The 25,769-nt window shown below is 36.3% G+C and overlaps 2 protein-coding genes across 2 annotated transcripts; both read left to right on the top strand.

The window, feature by feature from the left end:
- Nucleotides 1-4,564: 4,564 nt before the first annotated feature.
- Nucleotides 4,565-11,297, top strand: LOC308664928 (fatty acid-binding protein, adipocyte-like). Its single transcript, XM_081322477.1, has 4 exons — nucleotides 4,565-4,835; nucleotides 7,170-7,342; nucleotides 9,308-9,409; nucleotides 11,091-11,297. Exons 1-4 carry the CDS (start codon nucleotides 4,763-4,765, stop codon nucleotides 11,139-11,141), a joined length of 399 nt encoding a protein of 132 aa, XP_081178603.1. The 5' UTR covers nucleotides 4,565-4,762; the 3' UTR covers nucleotides 11,142-11,297.
- Nucleotides 11,298-16,177: 4,880 nt separating this feature from the next.
- Nucleotides 16,178-21,251, top strand: LOC308664929 (myelin P2 protein-like). The gene is made up of 4 exons (XM_081322478.1): nucleotides 16,178-16,297; nucleotides 18,117-18,289; nucleotides 19,482-19,583; nucleotides 20,855-21,251. The coding sequence occupies exons 1-4, from the start codon at nucleotides 16,225-16,227 to the stop codon at nucleotides 20,903-20,905; spliced, it is 399 nt and encodes a 132-aa protein (XP_081178604.1). The 5' UTR covers nucleotides 16,178-16,224; the 3' UTR covers nucleotides 20,906-21,251.
- The last annotated feature ends 4,518 nt before the right edge of the window (nucleotides 21,252-25,769 follow it).

The raw sequence follows: 25,769 nt of genomic DNA, 5'->3' as shown, positions 1-25,769 counted from the left end.
GCTTCATTTTGTACTCCAAGGCCAAACTTGCCTGTTATTCCGGTTATCTTTTGGCTTCCTACTTTAGCATTCCAATCCCCCATGATGATAAGGACATCATTTTTTGGTGTTAGTTCTATAAGGTGCTGTAGGGCTTCATAGAACCGGTCAATTTCATCCTCTTCAGCACCGGTGGTTGGAGCATAGACTTGGACTACTGTGATATTGAATGGTTTGCCTTGGATTCGAACTGAGATCATTCTGTCATTTTGAGGATTGTATCCCAGTATTGCTTTTCCTACTCTTTTATTGACTATGAAGGCTACTCCATTTCTTCTGAGGGATTCTTGCCCGCAGTAGTATACCTGATGGTCACCTGAATTAAATTCACCCATTCCTGTCCATTTTAGTTCGCTGATACCTAAGATGTCGATGTTCAATCTTGTCATCTCTTGTTTGACCACATCCAGCTTGCCTTGATTCATGGATCTTACATTCCAGGTTCCTATGGAGAAAAAATCTTTACAGCATCGGACTTTCCTTTCACCACCAGACATATCCACAGCTGAGCGTCCTTTCGGCTTTGGCCCAGTCGCTTCATTCTTTCTGGCGCTACTAGTACTAGCCCTCTGCTCTTCCCCAGTAGCATATTGGACGCCTTCCGACCTGAGGGGCTCATCTTCCAGCGTCATATCGTTTTGCCTTTTGGTACTGTCCATAGGGTTTTCATGGCAAAGATACTGGAGTGGGTTGCCATTTCCTTCTCCAGTGGATCACGTTTTGTCAGAACTCTCTGCTATGACCTGTCCGTCTTGGGTGGCCCTGCACGGCATAGCTCATAGCTTCATTGAATTACGCAAGCCCCTTCGCCACGACAAGGCAGTAATCCATGAAGGGGTCAGGACAATTACATCAATTAAAATGTCTGGGAAAATGAAAATGTTCCAAAACAGCTTCATCAGCGATAAGATGCATCTCCATCAATTGGTGTGCCTATTACCAGGGATTTAGGAAGCAGCCTTATTCACTTATATTTCTTACATTTATATGATATGCAATGAGAAGCCCTGTTTGCTGGATCTCCACTCCCTCAGCATATCTGCTTATCATACCCCAGTTAGGTAGAGTAAGCATGCTCCAGGTCCCTTCCCTGAAATGTTAGCATCTAATTCAAAAGTATACCTTTTCCATGGCTGCTCCTATGCACATCCTATCCCAGGCAATCCGGTAGCCCCCCCCCACCCCTCCCCCCAGCCTTTTAGCTTTCCAGAAAGCCCTTAAGACCTGGCTTTTTATCTAGGTGTTAGGGTAGAGTGAGGGTGCTTCTGGTTAGTTGTTGGTGCATCCCAAGTACCCAAGTAGATGGCAAAGGCATTGAGTTTTGGTTGTTTTACAGCTTTATGGGTTTTATAGCTTGGGGGAGTTGTTGTAGTTGTGAGCAGCCAGAATTGTTTTAAGATGGGTGGCAATACAATATTTTAAATAAATAAAAAAGTGATTCAGTTTTTTTATGCATAGAAGCAGTGTGCTTAGACATTCATGGTGCACACAGTGGCTACAATCTGGCATTGTCTTAAGGAGGGTTGTCTTGCAAGATGGAGATAGGCTTGTCTGTTATATTCCTTCCTAACATATACCTACAGCTATCTTAGCTGAGTTGCAAAATTCACCATCACTAAATTTGGGTTTTTAATTTTTGCTGCCATTTGCTGCCATCCAGATTGTTGCAATCTAGATATGATGTCAGGAGTTTTGTCAGAATATTCACATTTAATAAGAGGTGTTGATAATGAATAATAGGATAAGTAGTTTCTATTCAATTGTAGCTCAAAAATGAAATCTTGCTTCCCTTGTAGGGGAAAAAAAGCAAGCAATAGTTCAAGCTAGGATCCCGAAAGGGGAAAAAAATCATGAACAAAGTTCATTTCTTTTCTAAAAATAAATATGTTTTCATGAATATATTTCCAAAAATTGTATTTTTACTAAAGGTCAGCCTGACTTGGAATTCTACACATGCTGTCCCATCACATCTGGAAGGGACAAATTTGATTTAGGATTTCATGACATTTTATGCAAAAGTGAACTTTTGATATTCATGTTTTAGTAATCACATAAAATGTAATTCACAAATCAATAGAATTAAACTGAATCTTCAAAATAATAAAGACACTGAAACATTTATTTTAGAAAGGGGTATGAGAACATAATTGGCAGGAAGGCATTCCATATGAACCCTACACATATTAGCAGAAATCCACATAAATCCTCCTAGGTATGCATGATCAAATATTTGTAATTTCCAGGGATATTCACCAGATCTTTAAAAAGCTTATTGAGCTTGAGCTAAAACATATGGCTCTATCCTGGTATGTCTTTATGGCGATACAATAGGAAAGGAATTAAAAACAACTCTACAATTTCCAAGGTGATTGGAGCAATGTATTGTATTTGGGATATAACTCCTGAAGCAAGCAAACAAGTTCCCCTTTCTTCATTGGATGCTTTAAATTTGTAAACAATAAAAATATGCCTGTGAAATAAATTTTGTCAAAACCAAATGCCCCACATCAGCAGTTATGATGCCTGTAACTGTATCGAAACTAAATAAATATTTTTTTAAGTTAGCATTAAGGGCACTTAGGGCTCATGAATTAAAGAATTGGAACACATCAAAGCTTGCAGTTCTTCAAAATATTAAAGCTGCTTTTGTGGATATTTAATTAAATTGGATTCATTTCAACTGTGGTGGACATCCCAAATTTTAAAGGATTTAAAGGATTAATATCTGTTGGTGATCTAAAAAATTTGAGGGGTCATTGACTCATGATTTGGCCCTGTGAATCACTAAAATCTAGAGTAATCACTAAAAATTTAGAGTAATATTTTAATATACATAGATTGTTTGTGGCACCGATTTCAATACGTTGTAATCTTCCTCCATTTTTTAGTTTTTTGTTTGTTTAGTTTTTCATTTATTTTATTTTCTAGTGCTTCGTGTATTTTTCCTATTTCTTTCTGTAAAACCTAGAATGTATTGTACTTCCAAATAGGCACATACAGCTTTTATTTATGCTTATTTAACAATGCAGAGGCTCAGACTGCGAATGCAATCCTGAAAGAACTTTCTCATGAGTTGGCCATCAATAGTAGTAGCCCAGATACATTCATAAGGAAGTTTAAGTTTGAAGCCTTACTGAGTTGGAAGGGACACTTGAAGTCTTCTAGTCCAGGGGTAGGCAACCTTGGCTCTTTTATGACTGGTGGACTTCAATTCCCAGAATTCCTGAGCCATTCTGGGAGCTGAAGTCCACGAGTCATAAAAGAGCCAAGGTTGCCTACCCCTGTTCTAGTCCAACCCCCTGCTCAAGCAGGAGACCTTTTACCATTCCAGACAAGTGGCTGTCTAGTCTCTTCTTAAAAGTCTCCAGTGATAGAGTACCCACAACCTCTGAAGGCAAGCCATTCCACTGGTTAATTGTTCTGACTGTTAGGAAATTTCTCCTTAGTTCTAGGTTGCTTCTCTCCTTGATTAGTTTCCATCCTTTGTTTCTTGTCTTCTGTTGCTTTGTAAAATAGGTTGATCACCTCTTCTTACAAAAATATCCTGCTTGAAAGAGAGTTTCAGTGATGCAACGCCTACAAATTAAGACATTCTTGCAAAGATTTGTTTCCTAATGTAAGGAATCAACATATGTGTATATTGTTTCTGGAATGTAAGGCAATGCTTAAGAGAGTAGGAAAATATTCTCTAAAATTATTATTTAAAAAACTGACTTAGTAATAATACAATTTTCTCTAATTTGGTGTTATCAACATACCAACCAATGGGGAAATCCATTATAATTGGATTGTAATGCTTTTGGAAAAGTTTGTAATAATTATTTCATTTGTTGGGTTCACAAAACACACTGTGTAAACCATGGCTAACAAACCACAATGACTGTTTATACTAAAACCAAATAAAACCTGAACTAGTATTGTTTCAGAAGAAATGCTTCAAACCTTACCTAAGCACAGCATCTTTCTTCTAGTCATTAAAAAAACCCACTCATTAAAGTGAATGCAACCACACTTTTCTTTCTTCTGAATAAAATGTTAAGCACTTTGTTGTGTCAAACAGTTGACTGAATATCTGTACTCTTTCAGGATTAGGCCAATTTATAATTCACATAAAGATAATTAAAAATACCTACAGCAAATCAAAGGATTCTATTATCACAATCAAGTTAAATAGTGATAGGAAGCATATTTGTTTGACTTGTTCATGGAATTCTGAAAGCTTTAATTTACAAAGAGTTCTCCAAACTTTATGTGGAAATAAATCCCATTGAAGTAAATCCCAGTGGAACTGACAGCTGAACAGACATGCATAGGATTGTGCTATTTATTGTATTGTATTGTATTGTAATTAGAATGTTACAACAAATAGTTAATTGCTAGATCAGTGCAGAGGTCAGTGCTTTTTATGCAGTGGATTAGTCATACCAAGTACAGTATAAGGGGGGGGGGGAGTAGCAGAAATTACTGCTGCTGCTGAAACAAAACATAATAGGTGCTGGTAATACAATGCTTTGTCCTAATGGCTAATAGCACTATGACCCACTAAGAAAAAAAATCTGTTAAATCAGAGCCATTGGTTGCCTTTGTGACTATTGGCTAATAGCAGAAAATCACATGATCAAGGCATCTTTTTAAAGGCATGAGTGAAGTTAGTAACAGAAGTGACTATATTGAGGTTTGCAGGAAGGTGTTTGGAGTGTGTTAGGAGATTTAGTCCTTCACAATGTGTGAGCCATTTTTGGGAACTTGGAAACTAATTTCAAGTGAAAAGTTTGATGACTACATGAAGGAGCTGGGTAAGAATTATTTGTGGGATTTGGTAAAAGCTTTGTTTTTGCTGAAGAATATGTTTATGTAGAATTTTTTTATTATGTAACTAGTGGGCTTGTTTTGTTATAAACTTAAACCCTGTGATAATATAGCTCCTATTTCTGTTTTCTTTATTGTTAATAGTAATGTGGAGGAAAAACTCCTTACAATATGTTAGCTATGCTATATTCCAGAGTAATCCATCTTATATGTCTGTTGAGTAAAATTCATTTGCATTTTATCTGGCTTTCAACTGATTTCTCAATGTGCAAACCTGGTTAATAATATAGCATGGCTTGTCTGTAGAATGTTACCATGTAATTGTTTTATTAAATATTAGAAGAGCATGCAATCATGCTTGGGCTTTTGTGTAGCATTTGTATCCAGCTTATGTACCACAGGAGTGTGAAGGGCTCTTGCTACTTGTTTACTTAAATGTTTATTGTGTGATATTTTCTCAACATACATTGAGAACATTGATACAAATGTTGACAAAGTACTCCAAACATAAAAAGCTCTGATTGGATGCTCCCTTATATGACAGTTTATGGTCCCCCCCCCACCCTCTGGCCAAATTTGAGCAAGGTTTTGTGATGTTTGGCTGTGAGCTTTGAACTGGAGGCAATGCTCTTATCAAGACACGCCCGCTTTAAGTTAATGATACTCAGTGCTTTTTTTGTAAAAGAAAAAGGTGCAGGAACTCACACATGTCGTACAACACACCTTGCCTACCCTACAAGGTTCCATCCAAAAAAGGTGCCAGAACTCCGTTCTGAGCGTTCTATGAGAAAAAAAGCCCTGATGATACTTCAAAGAATTGGCCAGAAGCGTTGCATTGTTTAGCCACCACACCTTTTAAGTAGAATGCTGGCCCCTTCTTTAACTGTAGTGAAAATAATGCATGCAAATAGCCTACTTCCAATATTAATACTATATATATTGGGCGTAGGACTAAAGATATCTCTAAATCTGTTAAACACTCTTTTCTTGGACCACTCAAGTTCAAGGAGGTCCATAGTTTTATCCTGGAACACTTGCTTAGTCTGCAGAAGCTTTACACTTTGTATTCTGGCTAATGGGACCTCTAGCAGTAAGTGATATAGAAGAATTCTGAGACTGCTGTTAACCTGGAATAGACAATATGGCAATAAAGAGGTAGTATTCTGTATCTCTTTACACCCCTCTAGGAATTGTCTGTATTTTTTGCATTTTTCAGCCAGCAGGCTTCACTTAAATGAATCATAGCTCAGTGCTATGTGAGAATTAAGTCACTTTCTCCCTAGGTGTAAAATAGCTTCACGGGGGTCTCAGCTGCTACTGTTAAACAACCTGGGGGACAATCTTCTACTTAAAGTTTTGTAGAGATCAGCAGTTGCAAAGAATATTTATTCAAATGAAATGCAGATCTGGATTATATCAAATTATGTAGAGGAAGGAATTTAGCTTATATAATATTTCAAGATATTATATTTGCCCCCAATATTTTGAAAAGAAAATTCAGTGGAGAAGGGTGTCAATATTTGGTAAATAAGCAATTGAATAAAGTGCTTGTTTAAAAAGAATGGTTACGCTCTGGACAAAAATAGAAAAAGCTGTTCCAACGCCTTAGAATGTAGAACCTCACCTACATTGTCCCATCACCATGGAAGCCCTTTAATGTGTTCCTGCAAGTCAGAACTTGCAATCTATGACAGCCTGGGGTAAATATTACCCTGTATATAAGGAAGGCTTTTAGTGCTCCTCTCATCAGTTTATAGTTTGGTTCATTTAAATATTTATAAATTTATTATTTTTGAGTAATTATAATAGTGATGTTGCCTTAAAGGAAAAGCCACCTTATACTATTTGTTAGCTAGATCAAATGAAATCAGCCTGGACATTTATGAAAACGTATTAAAGCTAATTGATGGAAACTAATTTGGATTTTGTATACAAAATATACCAAATAGTTGGGGGAGAACAGAGATTGGATTGGCCAGTTGCTATATTATTTTCAGCCTAGTTTATTGCAGACAAGAGAGTCACCTAACTCAATTTACTACATAATTCAAGTTGGTCCCCAGATCAAAATCTAGCCCTAAAACCTGTCTCAACTCCAGGTGTATTTTTACATAGTGAAGCTCTAATCAAAGGCAAAACCCATCAAGATAAAAATGACTGTATGAAAGGAACTTGTGTTTAAACTCTTTATTCTCTTATTCCGTAGGGGTTTGGCTATAACCCAGTTTGAATCAAGTCTTTATAAGTAGTTTTTTTTCCCAATTCAGTCTTCAAGGTCAAGGAATTTGTGATAAATTCATAATTTTTGGGTTGATTTATAGGTGTGGGCTTTGCCACTAGGAAAATAGCTGGAGTGGCCAAACCCAATGTAATTATCACCTGCAATGGGGATGTTATAACCATCAAGTCAGAAAGCAGTTTCAAAAACACTGAGATTTCCTTCAAACTAGAAGAAGAATTCGATGAGACCACAGCAGATGACAGAAAAGTAAAGGTGAGTGCCCTTCTTTCCCTGAAATCATTTTGATTGAGTACATTTGGACTATTGAAAAAATATGAACTGTCTTGGAAGGGGGCTATTTGGGAACTTCCTCATTTATAAAATGATGGCTGTGTGGGATGTGAATATCAACTTAATGAATTGGCTAAGAATTTCAAGAAGCTTTAAGTTGGGAAACAAGGCCTTTAAGCTCTTTCGTCCTACAAGATGTTCCTGTTTTGCTGTTTTTAGGGCAGGTGACATCCAAGTCAAACAGTTGGCTGCAACCACATGTTCTTGTTAATTAAGAATATGCAGTCCACTTGGATATCTATTCTAAAGCACTGATGAAAGTAAATTGTAAAGCAATGTTTCTCAACCTTAGCAAATTGAAGATGTGTGAAGCCAGCCATGTAGCATGCCAGTTTCCTGCAGATTAAATTAATGGTTTTAGATGAAAAATTTGGACACTGCATGAGACATAGTGGATGCCAAAAAAGATACGGTAGTCCTTGACTTACAACAGTTCATTCAGTGACTGTTCAAAGTTACAACGGCACTGGAAAAAGTGACTTATGACCATTTTTAGATCAATGCAGCATCCCCATGATCACATAATCAAAATTCAGATGCTTGGCGACTGATTCATATTGCAACAGTTAGAGTGACCCGGTGTAATGTGATAATTTTTGTGACCTTCTAACAAACAAAATCAATGGGGAAGCCTGATTCACTTAACAACTGTATTACTAAACTAATTGCAGGGATTCACTTAACAACTGTGGCAAGAATGATCATAAAATGGAGAAAAACCCACTTAACTGAATTGCTTATCAACAGAAATTTTGGGCTCAATTGTCCTAAGTTGAGGACTATCTATATCCATACATATAGTGAGCCAATTTGGTCTTTTGATTAAGGCCCCAGGCTAGAAGTCTGAGGTCTAGTCCCACCTTAGGCCTGAAAGCCAAAGGACAGTCACACTCTCTCAGCCCAACTCACCTCACAAAGTAGTTGTTTTGGTGGTAAATAAGAGAAAGGAATATTAAGTACAGGTCCTTAACAGTTCATTTAATGACTATCTGAAGTTACAATGCCATTGAAATAAGTGACTCATTACCATTTTTCACATTTACGATCATTGCAGCATCCCCATAGTCATGGGATCAAAATTGGACACTTGGCAACTAGCATGTATTTATGACAGTTGTATAGGATATGTGATCACCTTTTGCAACCTTCTGACAAGGAAAGTCAATGGGGAAGCCAGATTCACTTAACAACTGTGTTATTAACAACCATAGTGATTATTTGGCAACTGTGGTAAGAAAGGTCCTAAAATGGGAAAAACTCACTTAACAAATGTATTGCTCAGCAACAAAAAATTTGGACTCAATTATGGCTGTACATTGAGGATTATACCTGTATGTTCACCTCCTTGAGTTATTTATGGAAAAAGCAAAATAAAAATAACATCAATCCTGCAGATTAGGAAACTAATTCCTAATAAGACTAGAATATGCTTTATTGAGATAGGTTATAGTAACAAAATCTGCTTGTCTTTTACCTTGCTTCCCACTCATACCCCATTAAGACAGAGGAGCCAGCCAAAATCTCTTCCTGATACTTCCCACTTTCCTAGAGTGGAAGGAATACTTCTGTAGCAGCTTCTGAATCTGCTCAAACCATCTACATGGCTTCCTACTTATACAAATAAAATTAGGTATTCCAGGCTATGTTTATGTTGTTTTTGGCTGTGATTATTTTCTTGCAGGTAGCAAAACTTTCACTATGCTAGTGATTTCATTATTTTAGAAAAGCCCTATTGAATACTGATCATTGCCTTACACATTGTGCATAGTTTGAGAACTGTGTTATTTTCCCTAAATTGATTATATGACTATCACATATTTCAAACACAATTTTTGCTGGCTCTTCTTCAGTAGGTTGTAAAACTGACCAGATAATTTTTCTTGGCAGAGTATTGTGACACTAGACAATGGCTCACTCAATCAGGTGCAGAAGTGGGATGGCAAAGAGACAACAATAAAAAGAAAAATAGTGGATGGAAAAATGGTTGTGGTAAGTTCATTTTTGGTTGTAAACATTTGGGATGTTTTTCAGCAATAGAAATCAAAGGTTTATGAGTAAATGTTTTTCAAAGGTGAAAAAGTAAAACAAAGATATTCTATACAAGAAAGATGTCTTATTTTGGTTGGTGAGTCAGAATTCCTTTAAGTTAATAAGCAAGTTAATACAATACCAAGCTATTTTGAAAGTAGAACGGCATATCTTGTGTTACTTTTTTTAAAAGTCATTTAAAGCAAATTTCATTTTGACAGTACTCTTACAGACTCTACAGATTCTCAATCTGAGAATGCAGTCAAATTGGGTCAAATTAAAATAAATTTGCAACAAACATCATTTTTGGTGTAGGATGATTTCACAATGAAGCATGTTTTAAATATTATGACTCACTGGCAGCCCATAGCAATTTCATTGGAAATGAATGCCCCTAGCTGTGGGCAAATGGTGATTGTCATATTTAAACTTTTATACACTTATAATCAGTGCTTTTTTTTTGTAAAAGAAAAAGATGCCGGAACTCACACATGTCACACAACCCACCTTGCCTACTCTACAAGGTTCCATCCAAAAAAGGTGCTGGAACTCCGTTCTGAGCGTTCTGTGACAAAAAAAGCCCTGCTTATAATCTATAATTTTTACAAGAATAGATCAGATTGAAATAGATAGAATAGAATAGATCAGATTGAAAAGTGATATTAAGGGGAGTTGAAAGTAGTTGAAAATCATGCAGCCACAATCTTTAGTGGAACATGCAGGGAAATTCCATGCTTTTGATATTTAAAACCTTTTCCATAGGCACCACCTACATGCTTCCAAAAAGACAAATGAAAAAAAATCCTAGTAGTTTAAATCCTGTCCTGATTGTAACAAAGAAAAGGCATTCTAGTAGACAGTTTCTCACTGACAAGTAATTGTAAATACTCTTCTAACTGGAAAAGGTAATGCCAAACTGCCATGTATGAGCTGTGGCAAGAGCAGTTTCATGAAGATAAGAAGTCATTCAGGTTTCAGGATGAAGTTGGCATGTAGGCACTCGTACAAACAAGAGCAATTGAATTAACTGATCATTTATGTGACAACACCAAGGGAAGGGCCTTAAGCAAATGTGTTTTCAACAAAAATGTCTAAACACGCTGCCAGTAAGGTATTCTGTCGACTTGTGTAATCTCTAAACTGTGGAAACTCAAAGGTATCTTAAAAACTATTGCTTAAATATTCTGAATATTTCTCCACTAACCTTTTCAGTCTTTTATACAAGCATAATTAAAACTATTTAAAAACACAATATTCAGTCTATTGCTAAACAGAAAAGTAAGTCAAATTCTCTTCAAACAAGCCAAAAGAGCAATTTTCAAATACTGGAAATTGTTTTTCTGGCCTTTTTGGAGAGAATTTGTCTAGTGCATATTTCAGTGGTCAAGGATATAAGCACATATAAGCAAACTTAAGTAATCTGAGTCAAATTCTTTTGGATATGATTTTAAATAAAGCACCATTGCCTGGGGTCATGCAATACACTAAGCCAAAATGGACTTAGCATGTTCCATCAATCCAGCTCCTGTTGGCTTCCTTGATAGTCTTGTACTTCATTTGGATAAAGGGAATACTTGATCCACTTACTGAAAATAAGTATTGCTTATATAATAGTAATATTTTTGTACTTTTTTCTTTCTAGGAGTGTGTTATGAACAAAACTGTCTCCACTAGAGTGTATGAGAAAGCATGAAAAATCCATGTTGTACAAATTAGAAGTATCTCGAAACAAAATATGAAGTTTGATTCAGGGAGCAGAGCCTGTTCTTCAGAAGCTGAATTTGACAGGCCAACTCCCAATTACTTTTGTACCTAATTCAAAATATTTTGGTTATTCAATAAAGTGTTTACCTTGAAATGAAAAAATTTCTGACTCAGTTGTGGAAACTGAATAAGGATCATTCCAAACTAGATTTTCAGGTTCTCTTTGTGGGATCAACTAAACCTCATTACTCCTCACTTATTGAAATATTTAAAAACCTGACTGTAGTAGATAATGAAATAGGCTAAAGTGTAATTTCCCTGCCCCACCTATTCTTTTATAGTGTGTACATTGAAAAGTTCATTGTTTCTCTACTGCTGTGTTTGCCATTTTACTAAGTGCAGAAAAATCATTTTTTTTAAAAAAAAATGCTGGAATAACTACAATCCAGGGCTTCTAGTGGGTGGTTTCAGGAATCATCTTTTTAGAAACATAATTTGTTAGAACAAACTTCAAGGATTCTTCCTGAGAATAAATTAATGTCTTTTGAGAAAATAGGAAGGCCAGAAGTTGCTTATTATGCTATTTGGAGCACAGTCCAAGAATTATCCATATTTATTATCTTAAAAAATGTTTAAAGCAGAACTTCTAAAATCTCCAAATTACATTTGAAAGTTATGCTGTGGACTTAGCATAAAGTGATTGCCATAGTAGACATGGCCACCATGACTATATTCATTTACCAGGACATTAGATTGATTCCTAAATTCTCCACCATCCTGGTTTACCGTTCTCTGAGTTGGTACCGTATGCCCACTTCCTAAGAAAGCATTGGCTGGTGTACCTTTTCACTCTTCTCTCCCTGATCTAAGAATGCTTAGGGATTCCAGAAACAGTCAAAAATAAAAGATGAAGTTGGTGTTTAACTTACAGGAATCAGCTTTCCATTCAAGTATTTTGAATATCTCATAGAAAGGGAGGTAGGAAAGGGAACACACCAGGCACCAAGACAAATGCAAGAAAGTTCCCTAAAGGGAAGTCCAAGTGGGGATAGCATTCCATTTTAATATATAAAAAAAATTAAATCATTTTCAAATTATTAGGAAATACACTTTGTAAAGCAACCTATTACTTGGGACAGAAGCCATGCTTCAAATCAAACATATTTATAGTATTACAACAAAATGAGTCGACTTCTTCAGACAACATTATCCATATCAAGTAAGTGTAAATACTAGGAGTTACCCAACAGAAGCAATATTTTTTTAAATACATAAATATATTCATCTTTTAGATGCCTTTCAAGATTTATTAACCCTGAAAACAGTTGTAAACATTTCTGTACAAGAAGGGGTAGATTTTTAGGCAATCACAGCATCTATTAATCAAAGAATTTATCTTTTTTTTGCATCCTTCTGGCTTCCCTTCCAATTACCAGCCCTTAGTTTTTTGTTCTTCGTACTGTATCAGCATAAGTATGGGAAGATTATCATTTAGAACATCATATAAACAACCTAAGATATGCAGATGATGGCAGAAAGTGGCAGAAAGTGAAGAGGAACTAAAAAGCCTGTTGTTGCAAGTGAAGGAGAGTGCAAAAGTTGGGTTGAAACTAAACATAAAAAAACCAAGATCATGGCATCCGGCCCTCTCAATTCCTGGCAAATAGATGGGGAAGAAATGGAGGTAGTGACCGATTCTATTTTTCTGGGCTCCAAGATCACCGCAGACGGAGACTGCAGCCAAGAAATTAAAAGACACTTGCTCCTGGGGAGGAAAGCCATGACAAATCTAGACAGCACACTAAAAAGCAGAGACATCACCCTGCCAACAAAAGTGCGTATAGTCAAGGCTATGGTCTTCCCAGTTGCAATGTATGGCTGTGAAAGCTGGACCATAAGAAAAGCTGAGCACCAAAGAATTGAAGCCTTTGAACTATGGTGTTGGAGAAGACTCATGCGAGTCCCTTGAACTGCAAGACAGTCAAACCGGTCGGTCCTTGAAGAGATCAACCCTGACTGCTCTTTAGAAGGCCAGATCCTGAAGTTGAAACTCAAATACTTTGGCCACCTAATGAAAAGGAAGGACTCACTGCAGAAGAGCCTAATTCTGGGAAAGGTTGAGGGCAAGAGAAGAAGGGGACGGCAGAGAATGAGGTGGCTGGATGGAGTCACTGAAGCAGTAGGCATGAGCCTAAATGAACTCCAGAAGATGGTAGAGGACAGGAAGGCCTGGAGGAATGTTATCCATGGGGTTGGGTTGGGTCCGACATGACTTTACAACTAACAACAACAAATAAACACAAAAAGATGACCTTGACTTAGAGTTTATTTTGCTCAAAGTTTGTTCCATTTAAACATCTGTGTAATCAAGTACTTCTTGACACAGATTGTTGTGAATATGTTGGTTTAGATGTGGGGAGAGACTAGATATCTGGGTTTGTTGCAAAATCTGGTTCCCACATTGCCATCATATACTTTCTCAGCTGATAGGTCCACACTTGCATATTGGCAATACTTAATCAAAGCAGATTCTCATAAGCACCAAGAAACAAGAGGGCAATGATGCTATCACAAAAAAGTTAATGGACACTAGTTTAACATCATGGAGGAATGAGTTGAAATTTGGAAAGAGATTTCTTAAGCTAGCTTCATTTCCAACTACTTTATGCACAAGTTTGGTCTACTGGTTAAGGCACAGGCTAGAAAGCAAGAGACTCTGAGTTCAAGTCCCGTCTTATCCATGAAAGCCATTTAGCTGACTTTGGGCCAATCACTCAGCCCTACTCACCTCACAGGATTTTTGTTGTGGGGAAAATAGGAGGAGGAAGGTGTATTGAATATGTTTGCTGCCTTGAGTTTTTATATATATTCAAAGCCGAAGAGCCAGCGTTTGTCCAAGGATGTCTCCGTGGTCATGTGGCCGGCATGACTAGACGCCAAAGGCGCATGGAACACTGTTACCTTCCCACCGTAGTGGTCCCTATTTTTCTACTTGCATTTTTACGTGCTTTCAAACTGCTAGGTTGGCAGAAGCTGGGATAAGTAACAGGCGCTCACTCTGTTACGCGGCACTCGGGATTTGACCCGCCAAACCTCCGACCTTCTGATCGACAAGCTCAGTGTCCTAATCCACTGAGCCACCACATCTCTCTCTCTATATATATATATATACATATATACATGTGTGTATATATATATATAGTGGCAGCTCATATTTGTGTAAATTTATATATATATAAATATATATAACACAATATAATTTTAATAATTTCTATAAATAATAATGAGATATAAATAAATAATAAAAAACATCTGAAGGCCACCATGCAGAAGAATCTATAGCAGAGTTTCTCACTCTTGACAACTTGAAGAGGTGTACATTTCAACATCCAGAACTTCCAAGCCAGCTTTCTAAGGGTGAGAAACATTGGTATATAGTGTATAGAAAAATCAGATGTATATTTCTTGGTTATATCTGAATTTGATATGGCACATATTTGGACGCAAAACAGGAAAAGTGAATGTCATATCTTGTTCTTTTGCAGATAAAGCTTTCTTAATATTAAGTACATTCTGGACCTTACTTCTGAAACATGAATTTCACACTTTTAGTCATTTTAAAAGATAAAAGACTTGGGAGCAGTATATAGAGAAGGAGTTTGGTATCTTAGTAGATCATAAACTGAATGCAAGCCAAAACCGGTATCACTATTACAAACATACACATACATACTTAATGTCCCATCTTAAGCTATGCTAATAAAAGTAAAGTCCAGAAAAATCCATGTCTTCCAGATCATTGGAAGAGGCAGCTATTATTCTACATTAGTCAGGCTGCTTTGGGGGTCCTGTCACGCGTTAGACATTGTGTCTTACGAATAACGTTGACAAAAAATATATATGCAGAGATAGGTGATTGGGATGACCAGGAAAAGAAATCCACTAAAGAACTTCTAGCTCTAACTTACTTAGCAATGCTTATCACAGTCTTCAAATAATTGAAAAGGTACCATGAAGAAGCTGTTCCCTGATGCTTCCCATAACAAGACTGCAACCAACTTCCTCCCTAAGATGAAGTCAAGAGACTGACTAAGGAGCTTTTGTGCAGAATCCTCCTCCATCTCTTAGGACCATAGAAGGAAGCCTCAGAAGTGAGCTAAAGCAAAATAACATAACTGCTTCACTTTGCTTTTAGAAAGGACGGGACATGTAACTTCACAAAGCATAAAGCTTGTAAAGGATGCTTCTCATATTCCTTCAGTGAAGCAAGACATTGTGCCTTCAAAGTTTTGCATAAGTCTACTAAACATTGGGGTAAACTTCTTAGTAGCAAAGAAGATAAAGTAATGGAATTTCCTTTGGTTGAAATACAGAAGTTAGAAAAGCATCTCTTATAATTCCTACATTCCCAGTTGTACAAAGGGTTCGGCTGAATTCTCTCTAAGGCCATTCTGTGATCTGTGTTATCAGTCTCTTAGATTAATGTACTCCCAGGAGAATGTGTTAATATTATATACAATATAGCACTATACTTTCAACATTCTGAAATATCTTAAGACCTCCTAGTAGGTTGACATTCAGATGATGAACATAGTGCAAGGAATTTTGGAATCAGTTTGTAGTACACAACTTTTTCTATCGTAAGCACTACTTCATCTGTATTTAGTTCCTTAAGGGCTACATTAAATTTATTCCTCATCCTCATAAGACATTGTCATAAGACTCTCCTGAAAATCAAATGCTGTCCTTCCCAAGAGCACTATGTTGCATCTGTACTCCAGCACAATAGTAGCAACCTCACACCCATCACCCTTTCCTTTTTGTATTACTGTGGAGGAGTTCGTGGCAGGCAAATGTTGCTAGTCTTGGTACTAGCATGAATGGTATGGCACAAGGGCCCATTGTTTGGCCTCTGACTTTGCCCTTCAGAATTGGGAGGTACTGAGCACTGCATGTCCTAGTCTGTCTTTAAAAGATGTAGCTGGGCTATTACCATTCATATAATCCATCTGCCTCTTGCTAAGAATTGCTCCTGTTATTGCCCTTCTTCCAAGGACACAACCAGCAAAACTATGTGCAACAAATTTGTGGGAAGCTGGAAACTCATCTCTAGTGAAAATTTTGATGATTACATGAAAGAATTGGGTGAGATTTATCTTGTTGATTTAAATAATGTTGCAGATTATCTGTTGTTGATTTCTTATCAGAGTTTTCCAATTAGATCATAAACGTTTCACTTAATTCTCTTCAAAATAAATGTTAGAAAACATGAGGATTTTAAAATTTCTTCTTTGGAATCTTTTACTTAGCTTTTATTAGATGAATATGCTACTTGTTGTTACTTTCAAATAATTATTCATTATTCATGATGGAATAATGAAAAACGTCATCTGAGTCCATCGAAGCTAGGTAACTAATCAATTTAAATAAATAATCCTAAATTTCCTCATAACCAGTTTTTACTATAAATAAAATTATTCGTTGCACAGAAATTGTAGGCATAACTCTTTCTATTCATTTGCAGAATTACTCCATCAGTGAAAGCTTTTAACTGATGAAGTCAGTCAGATAAATTTGGTTGTTTATTTTGTCCAAAGAAGTATGTTTTTAGGAAGCTTAGTTGCGTCAAATATGAAAGTTTGCTGTTTATGTGTTCAATATGATATATATGTTATATATATATATATAAAACATTTTAACTAAAACTGTATTGTATTGTTTCTGAGCACGAAGTAAAATATGGAAGAAGAGAGAACTATGTGCATTTGTTTTTCTACAGAATGCTAATTTGGTTTGTTGTAAGATATACTTAAGAAGATGTGCTTCCAGACTATTTTTAACCCTATGAAAATACATTTTTGAAAAAAAAATGGAAACTATGTGTGGTGAGGTTACCAGATCTGGGCTGCAAATATCTACATGGCTAATAAATGGCAGCTGAGCATTAGAGTTTCCTATACCTCTTTGCTGCCATCAGATAGTCCTCTGCATTTGTATAGCCACCGTGTACTTTATTTCTACATCATCAAGAAGTACTGTCATACCAAGCAAGCATTCATCTTTGTAAATGATCATCAAACATCAAAGAATGTGGATATCACACTTGGAGGTAATATGCGAAATGCCATAAGTTTCAGCCAGGTACACACACATTGTACACATACAGATGCACACATCTGGTGCAGAAGACTCAGTAACTAAAATCATACCTTGCATGTTGATGTAATGGTAGGCGAAAGTGACCTTATGAGATAGGAGGGATAGCTGCAGACTGCACAACCAGCATATGGACGATGTTTCAGCCCACAAAAGGAGGGAGAGTGTGGGAAATGTTTCAAAAGGGAGCCTCCCTAGTTTTCCAGAGAGTAAAAGTAAAGGAGAAGAGAAATACTTTCAGTATTGCAAGACTCTTTTAATGGGGCAATAAAGCTACAGTTAGTACTCCTGGTTGTGCTTCCTCACAGGACTAAAATTTCATCTGGAAACTGACTCTTCATATGGAGAAGATATCACAGAAAAGCAATTCATCCTGCTTTGGCATCCATTTTTTATTTAGTTAGTTTTATTATTCATATGATGCTACTATTTTAGCTTTTCTCGATCAGGCACTCTATAGACTTATTGGAGCACAATTTCCATTGTCCCCTGCCAGTTGTTCCTTACCATCACTGTGGAATACGGAAATTCTATCCATAGGGAGGGTATTGGGCTATGACTATGTGATTCACAGCAATGCATATTTGTCTTACTAGGAACACAAATAAATGCTGTTATTTAAATACGAACCTGTGATGAGTGCAGGTACATAATAATACTATGGTATCCTCCATCAACTATATTATTTCTTTTATTTCTGCTTTTCAGAGATAATTGATGTAGATAATTGTGTAATCCAACCCCCCCCACACACACATACTCTTTTTGTCAGATAAGTAATGAAGACTGTTTTCTTGCTTTTCCATAGGAGTGGGATTGGCAACTAGGAAACTTGGTAACTTGGCAAAACCTAAAACCATCATCAGCATGAAGGGTGATGAGGTCACAATCAGAACAGAAAGTGCCTTTAAAAATACACAGATCACATTTAAGTTGGGTCAAGAATTTCAAGAAACCACCGCTGATGGCAGGAAAACCAAGGTGAATAAGGTGTTTGGTGTTTGCTTGTTTTTTACATTTTATCTGAGGTATTTTGATGCTCTTAGAAATAGTATGAGAGTTTCAGATTACAGAGGAAATTAATAATGGGTCATTCAGATAACAGTTGATTACCGTCTACCATATTTCCTTAGAGTTAAGTCCTGATGAGAGAAATTCTCATAAAAGTGTTGGATATGTTTAAGATATGTTTCAAAAGAAAAGGAAGAAAAACATCTTGTAATTGAAAGGGTTTGTAACTTCCTTTTTACTACATTAGAGCTGCTATATGTTGGCTGCAAAAATTCAGATGACTACAAGAGGGTTGTAAAGAGGTAGAGAAAACTGACTTTGTTGCCAACTAATGGGTCCCTGGATTTTCCACCTTAGATTAGGCAGACTTACATAAAACTATGGCTTCTATACAAATAGGACAGAATCAAGAAGGGCCCCAAGGATTATACAAACACAAATAATAATTTAAAGGAGACAAAGCAAACAAGGTCCAAACCAAAACAGGCATGTAAGAACTGAGCATAAATCATGTGGAAGAAAAAGCAGAAAAATAGAAAGAGGACCCATCAAGAGGAAAATATACTAGAATATATATTTGTTTGTGATTCAATAGCAGAAAAATAATAGGCATCTTATTTCTAATAAAACTGTAGCCATTTAATATACAGTAGCAAAGCTCAAGATTGCAAGTGACTGCTTATGATGGAACAACACATGCATACGATTCAGAAATAGCAAAATGGATATAGGGAACAACTTGACTGGTGACTTCATGGACTCATCTATATTGTACAAAAGTAGTTTGTCCTGGTTTTTTTCCAGGGTGCATTTTGACTTCTTGATTGCGTCTCTTGCCCTGCTGTCTCTTGGTAGCCCATCACTCAAGTTCTACTTAGCTTTTTCAAGATCAGCCACCATTGTCGGCTAAGTACTGCTATCCATTGTGACAAGCAGGATATATGTGTCTCTTTTTTTCTCTCTCAGCTGATTATTCCTAAGTGTTTGATGATGATGATGATGAAGATAGATGACAGACAGGCAGACAGACAGACAGACAGACAGACAGACAGATAGATAGATAGTCTTTACACATGAGAATGGTTTAATAGTACTTCACATTTTTATTGTACCCAATCTGTGTAAAAATGATAATTTTTAGAATTAATATTTGGATCTACAGACTATTGTAACCTTAGAAAAAGGAGCACTGGTTCAAGTGCAGAAATGGAATGGCAAGGAATCAACAATAAGGAGGAAACTAATTGATGGGAGAATGGTGGTGGTAAGTAGCTCTTCTTAATCAAGAAAACTACAGGATGTTCACATGTTTAATTTATTTATGGTAATCTTAGGAACTTTTGAACAGCAAGGGATATATTTTGATCACAGCTGTATACATGAAAACAGTACACAGAAATCTGTTGAAAACATATGTTTAAAATTAAGGAATAAAAATGTGTGGTTTAACAGGAAGTGCATTTTTATTTGCTCAGAGAATAATTCATGAATGGATGGATTTGAATATATTCTTCCATAGCTGTCCAATTTAAGGCAGATTTTAACTTTGGCGTGATGTTCATCAATTAAACCGTATGTATGGGCCAATTTGATTAAAATCAAGACTAGTTTCAAAGGGCCCAAATGAATAAGGATATTTTCAGCTTTTTACATTAGACAGACATAGCAAAAGAAGAAAATTATATAATGAAATTGTGCATGTGGAGTGGTTAGGGAGATATTTTCTCAAAGTGACAGATATAAATACAGTGAAGCTGAATAGTAAGAAGGTTAAATCAGATTAAAGGAAGTTAACAGAATTTGGTATACCATGATTTAGCAATGGTCAGTAACTGGAATGCTTGTAAAAGGGCAACAAGCAAATGAAAGAAAGATTGTTTGTAGTTATTACACTTGATAGCTGTATAATACTTACAAAACTGGTAAGTTCCTCTGCCTTATCTCCTAAAAAATGTAGTTCAAGAGAACATGGTGTTCTTATCCTGCTTTTTTTGGCTTTCCTGCTGTAGACAGGATTGGTTCATTAGGCTCTTTTTACGTTGTTACTGTAAATTTTTACAACCATCATTCAGAAACTATGCTTCACCCTCTCCTAAAGCTAAATTTAAGACTGCTTCACTTATTCTAGATTAAAATTATACATACATGTGCAAATTGTAGGGAGAATCAGTTTCACATCTTGATCATTAGCATTCAGAGAAAGTTCTAGGCATATGCTCACTTATTTGCTCCTTATTAAATCTTGTGTTCCTTAGAATTAAATAAAAGCATCATGGATTTTGGTATTGACTTTTTATAGACAGCAGTACCATAAGAGATACTGTACACGAAGGCTGGAAAAGAAACCAAAATCAAAACCAATATAAACTTGCTAGCTACAATATTTAAGATAAGCTTTTATTATTCATTTTTAATAAAAAAAATAAAAATATGAATTCCCATCTTACATTTGTATAAATATATTGTATAATAGTGTTGAGGCTAATTGTGTGATTATAACTTGCTTTATATCTCAAATTATGTTCCTCTTTTTAGGAATGCATCATGAAAGGAGCCTTGTGTACAAGAGTTTATGAAAAAATGTGACAAAACGCGAAGTTTATACCAGATGAGACTAGTTCTTCAATCCACATCATTTCCTTGAGTGGCTGAGGAATTGCCATTTCTGTTCACCTTTTCCCTTTTTGCCTTTTACAGGAGAGCAACTAAGCTATAAGTATTCATTTTTAAAAAATTAAGAAAGTAGATCACATTTGAGACTAAACACATACTTACCATTGTATAAATGTGTAATTTCAGTGAGATTAAATGGTTGCATTCAGTCTTCCTGAACATCCCGTTAATGAGTTGTTCTTATTCCATAATGATGCATAGAAAGGGGCATATTTATATTTTCTTTAAATGGCACATTATACAGTCCAGGTGTGCTAATCTTGACAATATAAAATAAAATATTCACTATCTCTTAATGAAAGAGTTTGTTTATTTTCCCCTAAAGCTGTGCTGTGAACCTGAGATCTCACATTAGACTAAAGTAGTTCTCAACTTACTTCAAAATCATTTGAAAGTGTCATCCTTACCATGTACTGCAGATGGGAAACACAGCCAGATAAACTACTTCTGCTTTATTATAAAGCTACATTAATAGGACCTTGCAAGTCTTTTCCTTCTCCCTTCCCTTTACAGCCTAATAACATAGGGACGATCCCTTCTGAGCTTCTTGCTTCACCCACTATGCAGTTGTGGGATACGCTCCCCCTTATCTGACAATTGTCTAGGCAGCATCTCTTCACCCAGTCTCCCAAGGTCATTCCCACATACCTATTACAAAAAGCAGATCGCACTTTTGGGGTTACTTCCCTGATTATCAGCTTCACAGCAGAAAGGGAAGTGAATGTCAGCATGAAAAAAAATGAAAGGCTTCACACTTTTGGGTCTCTGGTCCTACCTACCCATTCTTTCAACTTCATTCAACGTTGGCAGGTAGATTTGGGTGGGGTAGGTGGGTTGGGTAGATGTGTTAAAAAAAATCATGGCAGCTGTGAACATGGACAATATTTTTGATCCCTGAATTCAGATTCCTCTGTCTCAAATCAATTTATTCTTCTTTAGCTTGGTACCTTCTCGGTGTGTTGGAATAAAGTTCCAATTTACAATACCTCTAATGCATCTGGAAGTGAGCAGATTAAGTAAAGTTTTTAAGGAATATAACATTCAATGATAAAAAGTTTTCTTACACTTAATCAGAAGCAATGTTTTTCCTCTCAGAATTCAACCTATACATGAGGAGATGTTTAGTTCTGCTGCTCATAGCCTTAAAAGTTTTACTTCATTTTGTTTGTTCATACCTAAATTAGAGAGAGAGAAACGCAACTGCTCAGCTCTGCAACAGATCTGCCTGGCACTTTCTCTATAGAAAAATAACCATTAGCAGCTGTGTCATGGGAAGTAAGAGTTTTTCCAGAACAGGAAAAGTGCAACTGTGCTGATAGCACAGAAAATAAATAAATAAATAGATGAGGTAGATGGTACATCCTATTGATGAATAGGCAGCATGCAATCAAATTCTAAGCCTTTGTCTTAGCAGGGGCTCAGGTGGGTGGAGAGGCCCTGAAACTGCTCCAATCTTTCTAAAAATGATCAGACCACACCCTGTGCTTCAATTTAATATAATTTAGGCATGCTAGACACAACTGAATATACCTCTATGATAGAATTCCAGCCACTTGTCCTTATACCATTTCTTTTCTCCATCCAATTCAGCTAGTAACCTGAATGGATCATATTTTGTTTATGATTGTCTCGTAACATTGTCCCTTTTCACAGATGTGTCAGATTACTGTATTATAATAAAACCCAGGCATTGTTCTCATACTCTGCTAAGTAGGAATTATGCACCCTTATACTGCTATTAAAAATAAGATAAGAATACTGTAATGATTAATAATCAGAAGTGAGTATTACAATCAGATTATATTGAAGGCAACAATATAAGAAAAACAAGTATAGAAATGTTTCCTCAAGTTTGTTTCTCTAGCTAATATTACTTATTTTAACCGTTAACAGATTACTAAGTTCAAAACTGGAAATATTTTACAGCATTTGCTATTTGGTTACTTATACTAGAGAAGTTACAGTTCATACCATGTTCAGACATCATACTTACTTTAAAACTTCAATTAGCTATGTTTATACATTATGTTAAACCATAATATAAAAACCTTGGTGCACATATAATACTAAGCCAAAATCATGGCTTAATAAGGCTTATTAGCATGGTTATTCTTCACCCTGATGCCCTCCAAATGTGTTCACAAGATTTCCTGGAAATCTGCATATCTAGAAGATGCTAGGATGGAGAATGCTGGCTTAGCAGAGTATGAAAACAAGGCCTGGGCTTCTGACAGTTGTCTGTGAAAGGGGACAATGTTATGAGACATTTATAAGCAGAGGTTGATCCATTCAGATTCTCATTAAAGACTAAATATCTACTGTGGTCTTCTCGTAGTCACAGTTGTTGATGTTTTTCTTCCATAAGAACAGTATGTAGGAGATTTTTTTTAATTGATTGTATGATTGCTGTTGTTAGTTGCGAAGTTGTGTCCGACCCATTGTGACCCCATGGACAACATTCCTCCAGGCCTTCCTGTCCTCTACCATCTTCTGGAGTCCATTTAAGCTCACACCTACTGCTTCAGTGACTCCATCCAGCCACCTCATTCTCTGTCGTTCCATTCTTCTATTGCCCTCAATCTTTCCCAGCATTAGGCTCTTCTCCAGTATGGTTGTAATCATTATTAATTTAGACTTAGTAGATTTGAATGCACTATAAATATAGCACCCTGTAAATATTGAAATAATATCAAACAACTGCAGTGAGAGACACCATTTTGCTGATGTCCTGCTTGTGATCCTTCTGGGTGTGTCTGGCTGGACATGCTGAGATACAAAACTCAAAACAGATAGCCTTTAGCTTAATAGGATGGTTTGTTCACATGATTTTGTTCTCTTGGATGGCACAGTACAATTGCAACTTTAGCATTGGTGAAATTCTTCATGAATTTATTTGACATAAATTTGTAATATACTCCAGACAGTAGGCTGAGGGATATCTGAGGGAACACCTCCTGCCGGCATCAAGCTCCCTTCGTCCAGTGCGCTCCCACAAGGAGGGTCTTCTCAGGGTGCCGCTGGTAAAAGATTGCTGGCGGATAACACCCAGGAGGAGGGCCTTCTCTGTGGGTGCACCGGCCCTTTGGAACCACCTGCCCGTGGAGCTTAGGACTGCCCCCGACCTCCGTTCATTCCGCCGGGACCTGAAGACCTGGCTCTTCAAGCTCTCTGGCCCAGGCTGAGAATTTTAATTTTAATTTTAACTGGGGTTTTTATTTGTTCAGGGATTGATATAATTTTTTAATTGTTTTTAACTCTTGTATTGTTCATTTTAATCACCCTGTAAACCGCCCTGAGTCCTTCAGGAAAGGGCGGTATATAAATATAATAAAATAAATAAATAAATAAATATTACAACTACACTCATATATTCTATTACCCCATAAGTGATCTGTTGGCATTTTGATAGTTTAATACATTCTGCAGACCTAGACACTGTTATGTCATGATGTATGTTAAGATAAACAGTGGTGACTTTGCACTAAAAATAAACCTGGCCACTCAGAGATATGAATAAAAGTGTGTAGATTGTACAGTGAAGTATGTCTACTTTCACAATGACACTCAGATCCACAACTGATACCTTCTAATTGGGTTTTCATTTGACAAAGTGGTTAAAAATTACAGCATTTAGATATCTTTGACAACTCATGGTATTAATCCCCATGTTTATCAAGAAGGAAATGGCGTATCTTGCTACTTAAGAAGCCCTGCACTGGGCAATAGGCCATTGTACCTCAGATGGAAAAATAATTTCCTGAAAATAATACTAACAAAATTTAGATTAAAGTTCAAAACATCATTAGAAAATAAGGCAGCACTAAAGATTTTGCACAACGTAGCTTGTATCACTAAATTGCACTAGGTTTTGGATTATATCAATCTTTCAACATACTTTCCCATATGTTTTTTTTTCTGGTAACAATATAAAACATTTATTTAAGGAAATGAAAAGCTCAGGGGACTTTGAGCAGAATAGCCAAGCTGCATTTGTTAGATGAAGAATCTGATTCAGAGCCAAGCAATTTGACCCTAAAAGTTGTTTCCATATGTGGACAAATATCATGCAGACTACTTTGAGTTAGTTTTTATTTTCTTTAAAAGGGAAAAAGAGAAATACAGATACATTTGTCAGCAGTTGACAATATGTGGACGCTGTCTTTTAGTTTTCACTTAAAAAAATATGTCAGAAGTAAGGAAAATTCACAAAGGTGATCAAAACTTAAGCAATCATTTTCAGTGTAAACAATATTGTCATGGTTTAAATGTTTTAAGAAAAATGCTGGGTTATCTTGAGAATAGCCATGATGGAAATCACCATTTCAATTCAAATAATCATGCTTAAAATCACTATATGAGTTTGAATAATCATGATTTAAATCACTAATTCAGTCCAAAATGATTCCTACTTTATTTTATATAAAGCAATACAACATTACAAAGCTAAAAATGTTAATGGCCTTGCGAATGGGGATGGGAGCTCTGTGATCCTCAAACTGTTGTTGAACCAAAGCTATCAAGTAAAATATGACCTTTAAAGGAAGATGCTGGGAAATGTAGTTCACCAACATCTGAAAGGTCACAGGACTCCCCATCCTTTTTTTTAACATCTGGTTTTGTTCTACACTAGAATATTATACCTTTCCCGAGCATCTCCATCATTTAACTGAATGAAATTAAGTGTTACTACTGGTCCTCTTCAAATCTGCTATTGAGTGTGACAATGTGATCTTCTACTATAGCCTTCTACAAGCTTGGAATCTTCCAAATGCATGAA

This window comes from Vipera berus (genome assembly GCF_964194415.1).
Source record: "Vipera berus genome assembly, chromosome: 3".
In the NCBI taxonomy this organism is placed as follows: domain Eukaryota; kingdom Metazoa; phylum Chordata; class Lepidosauria; order Squamata; family Viperidae; genus Vipera; species Vipera berus.
Note: the sequence above shows the minus strand (reverse complement) of the source record. Positions and strands in the feature narration are given on the sequence as shown.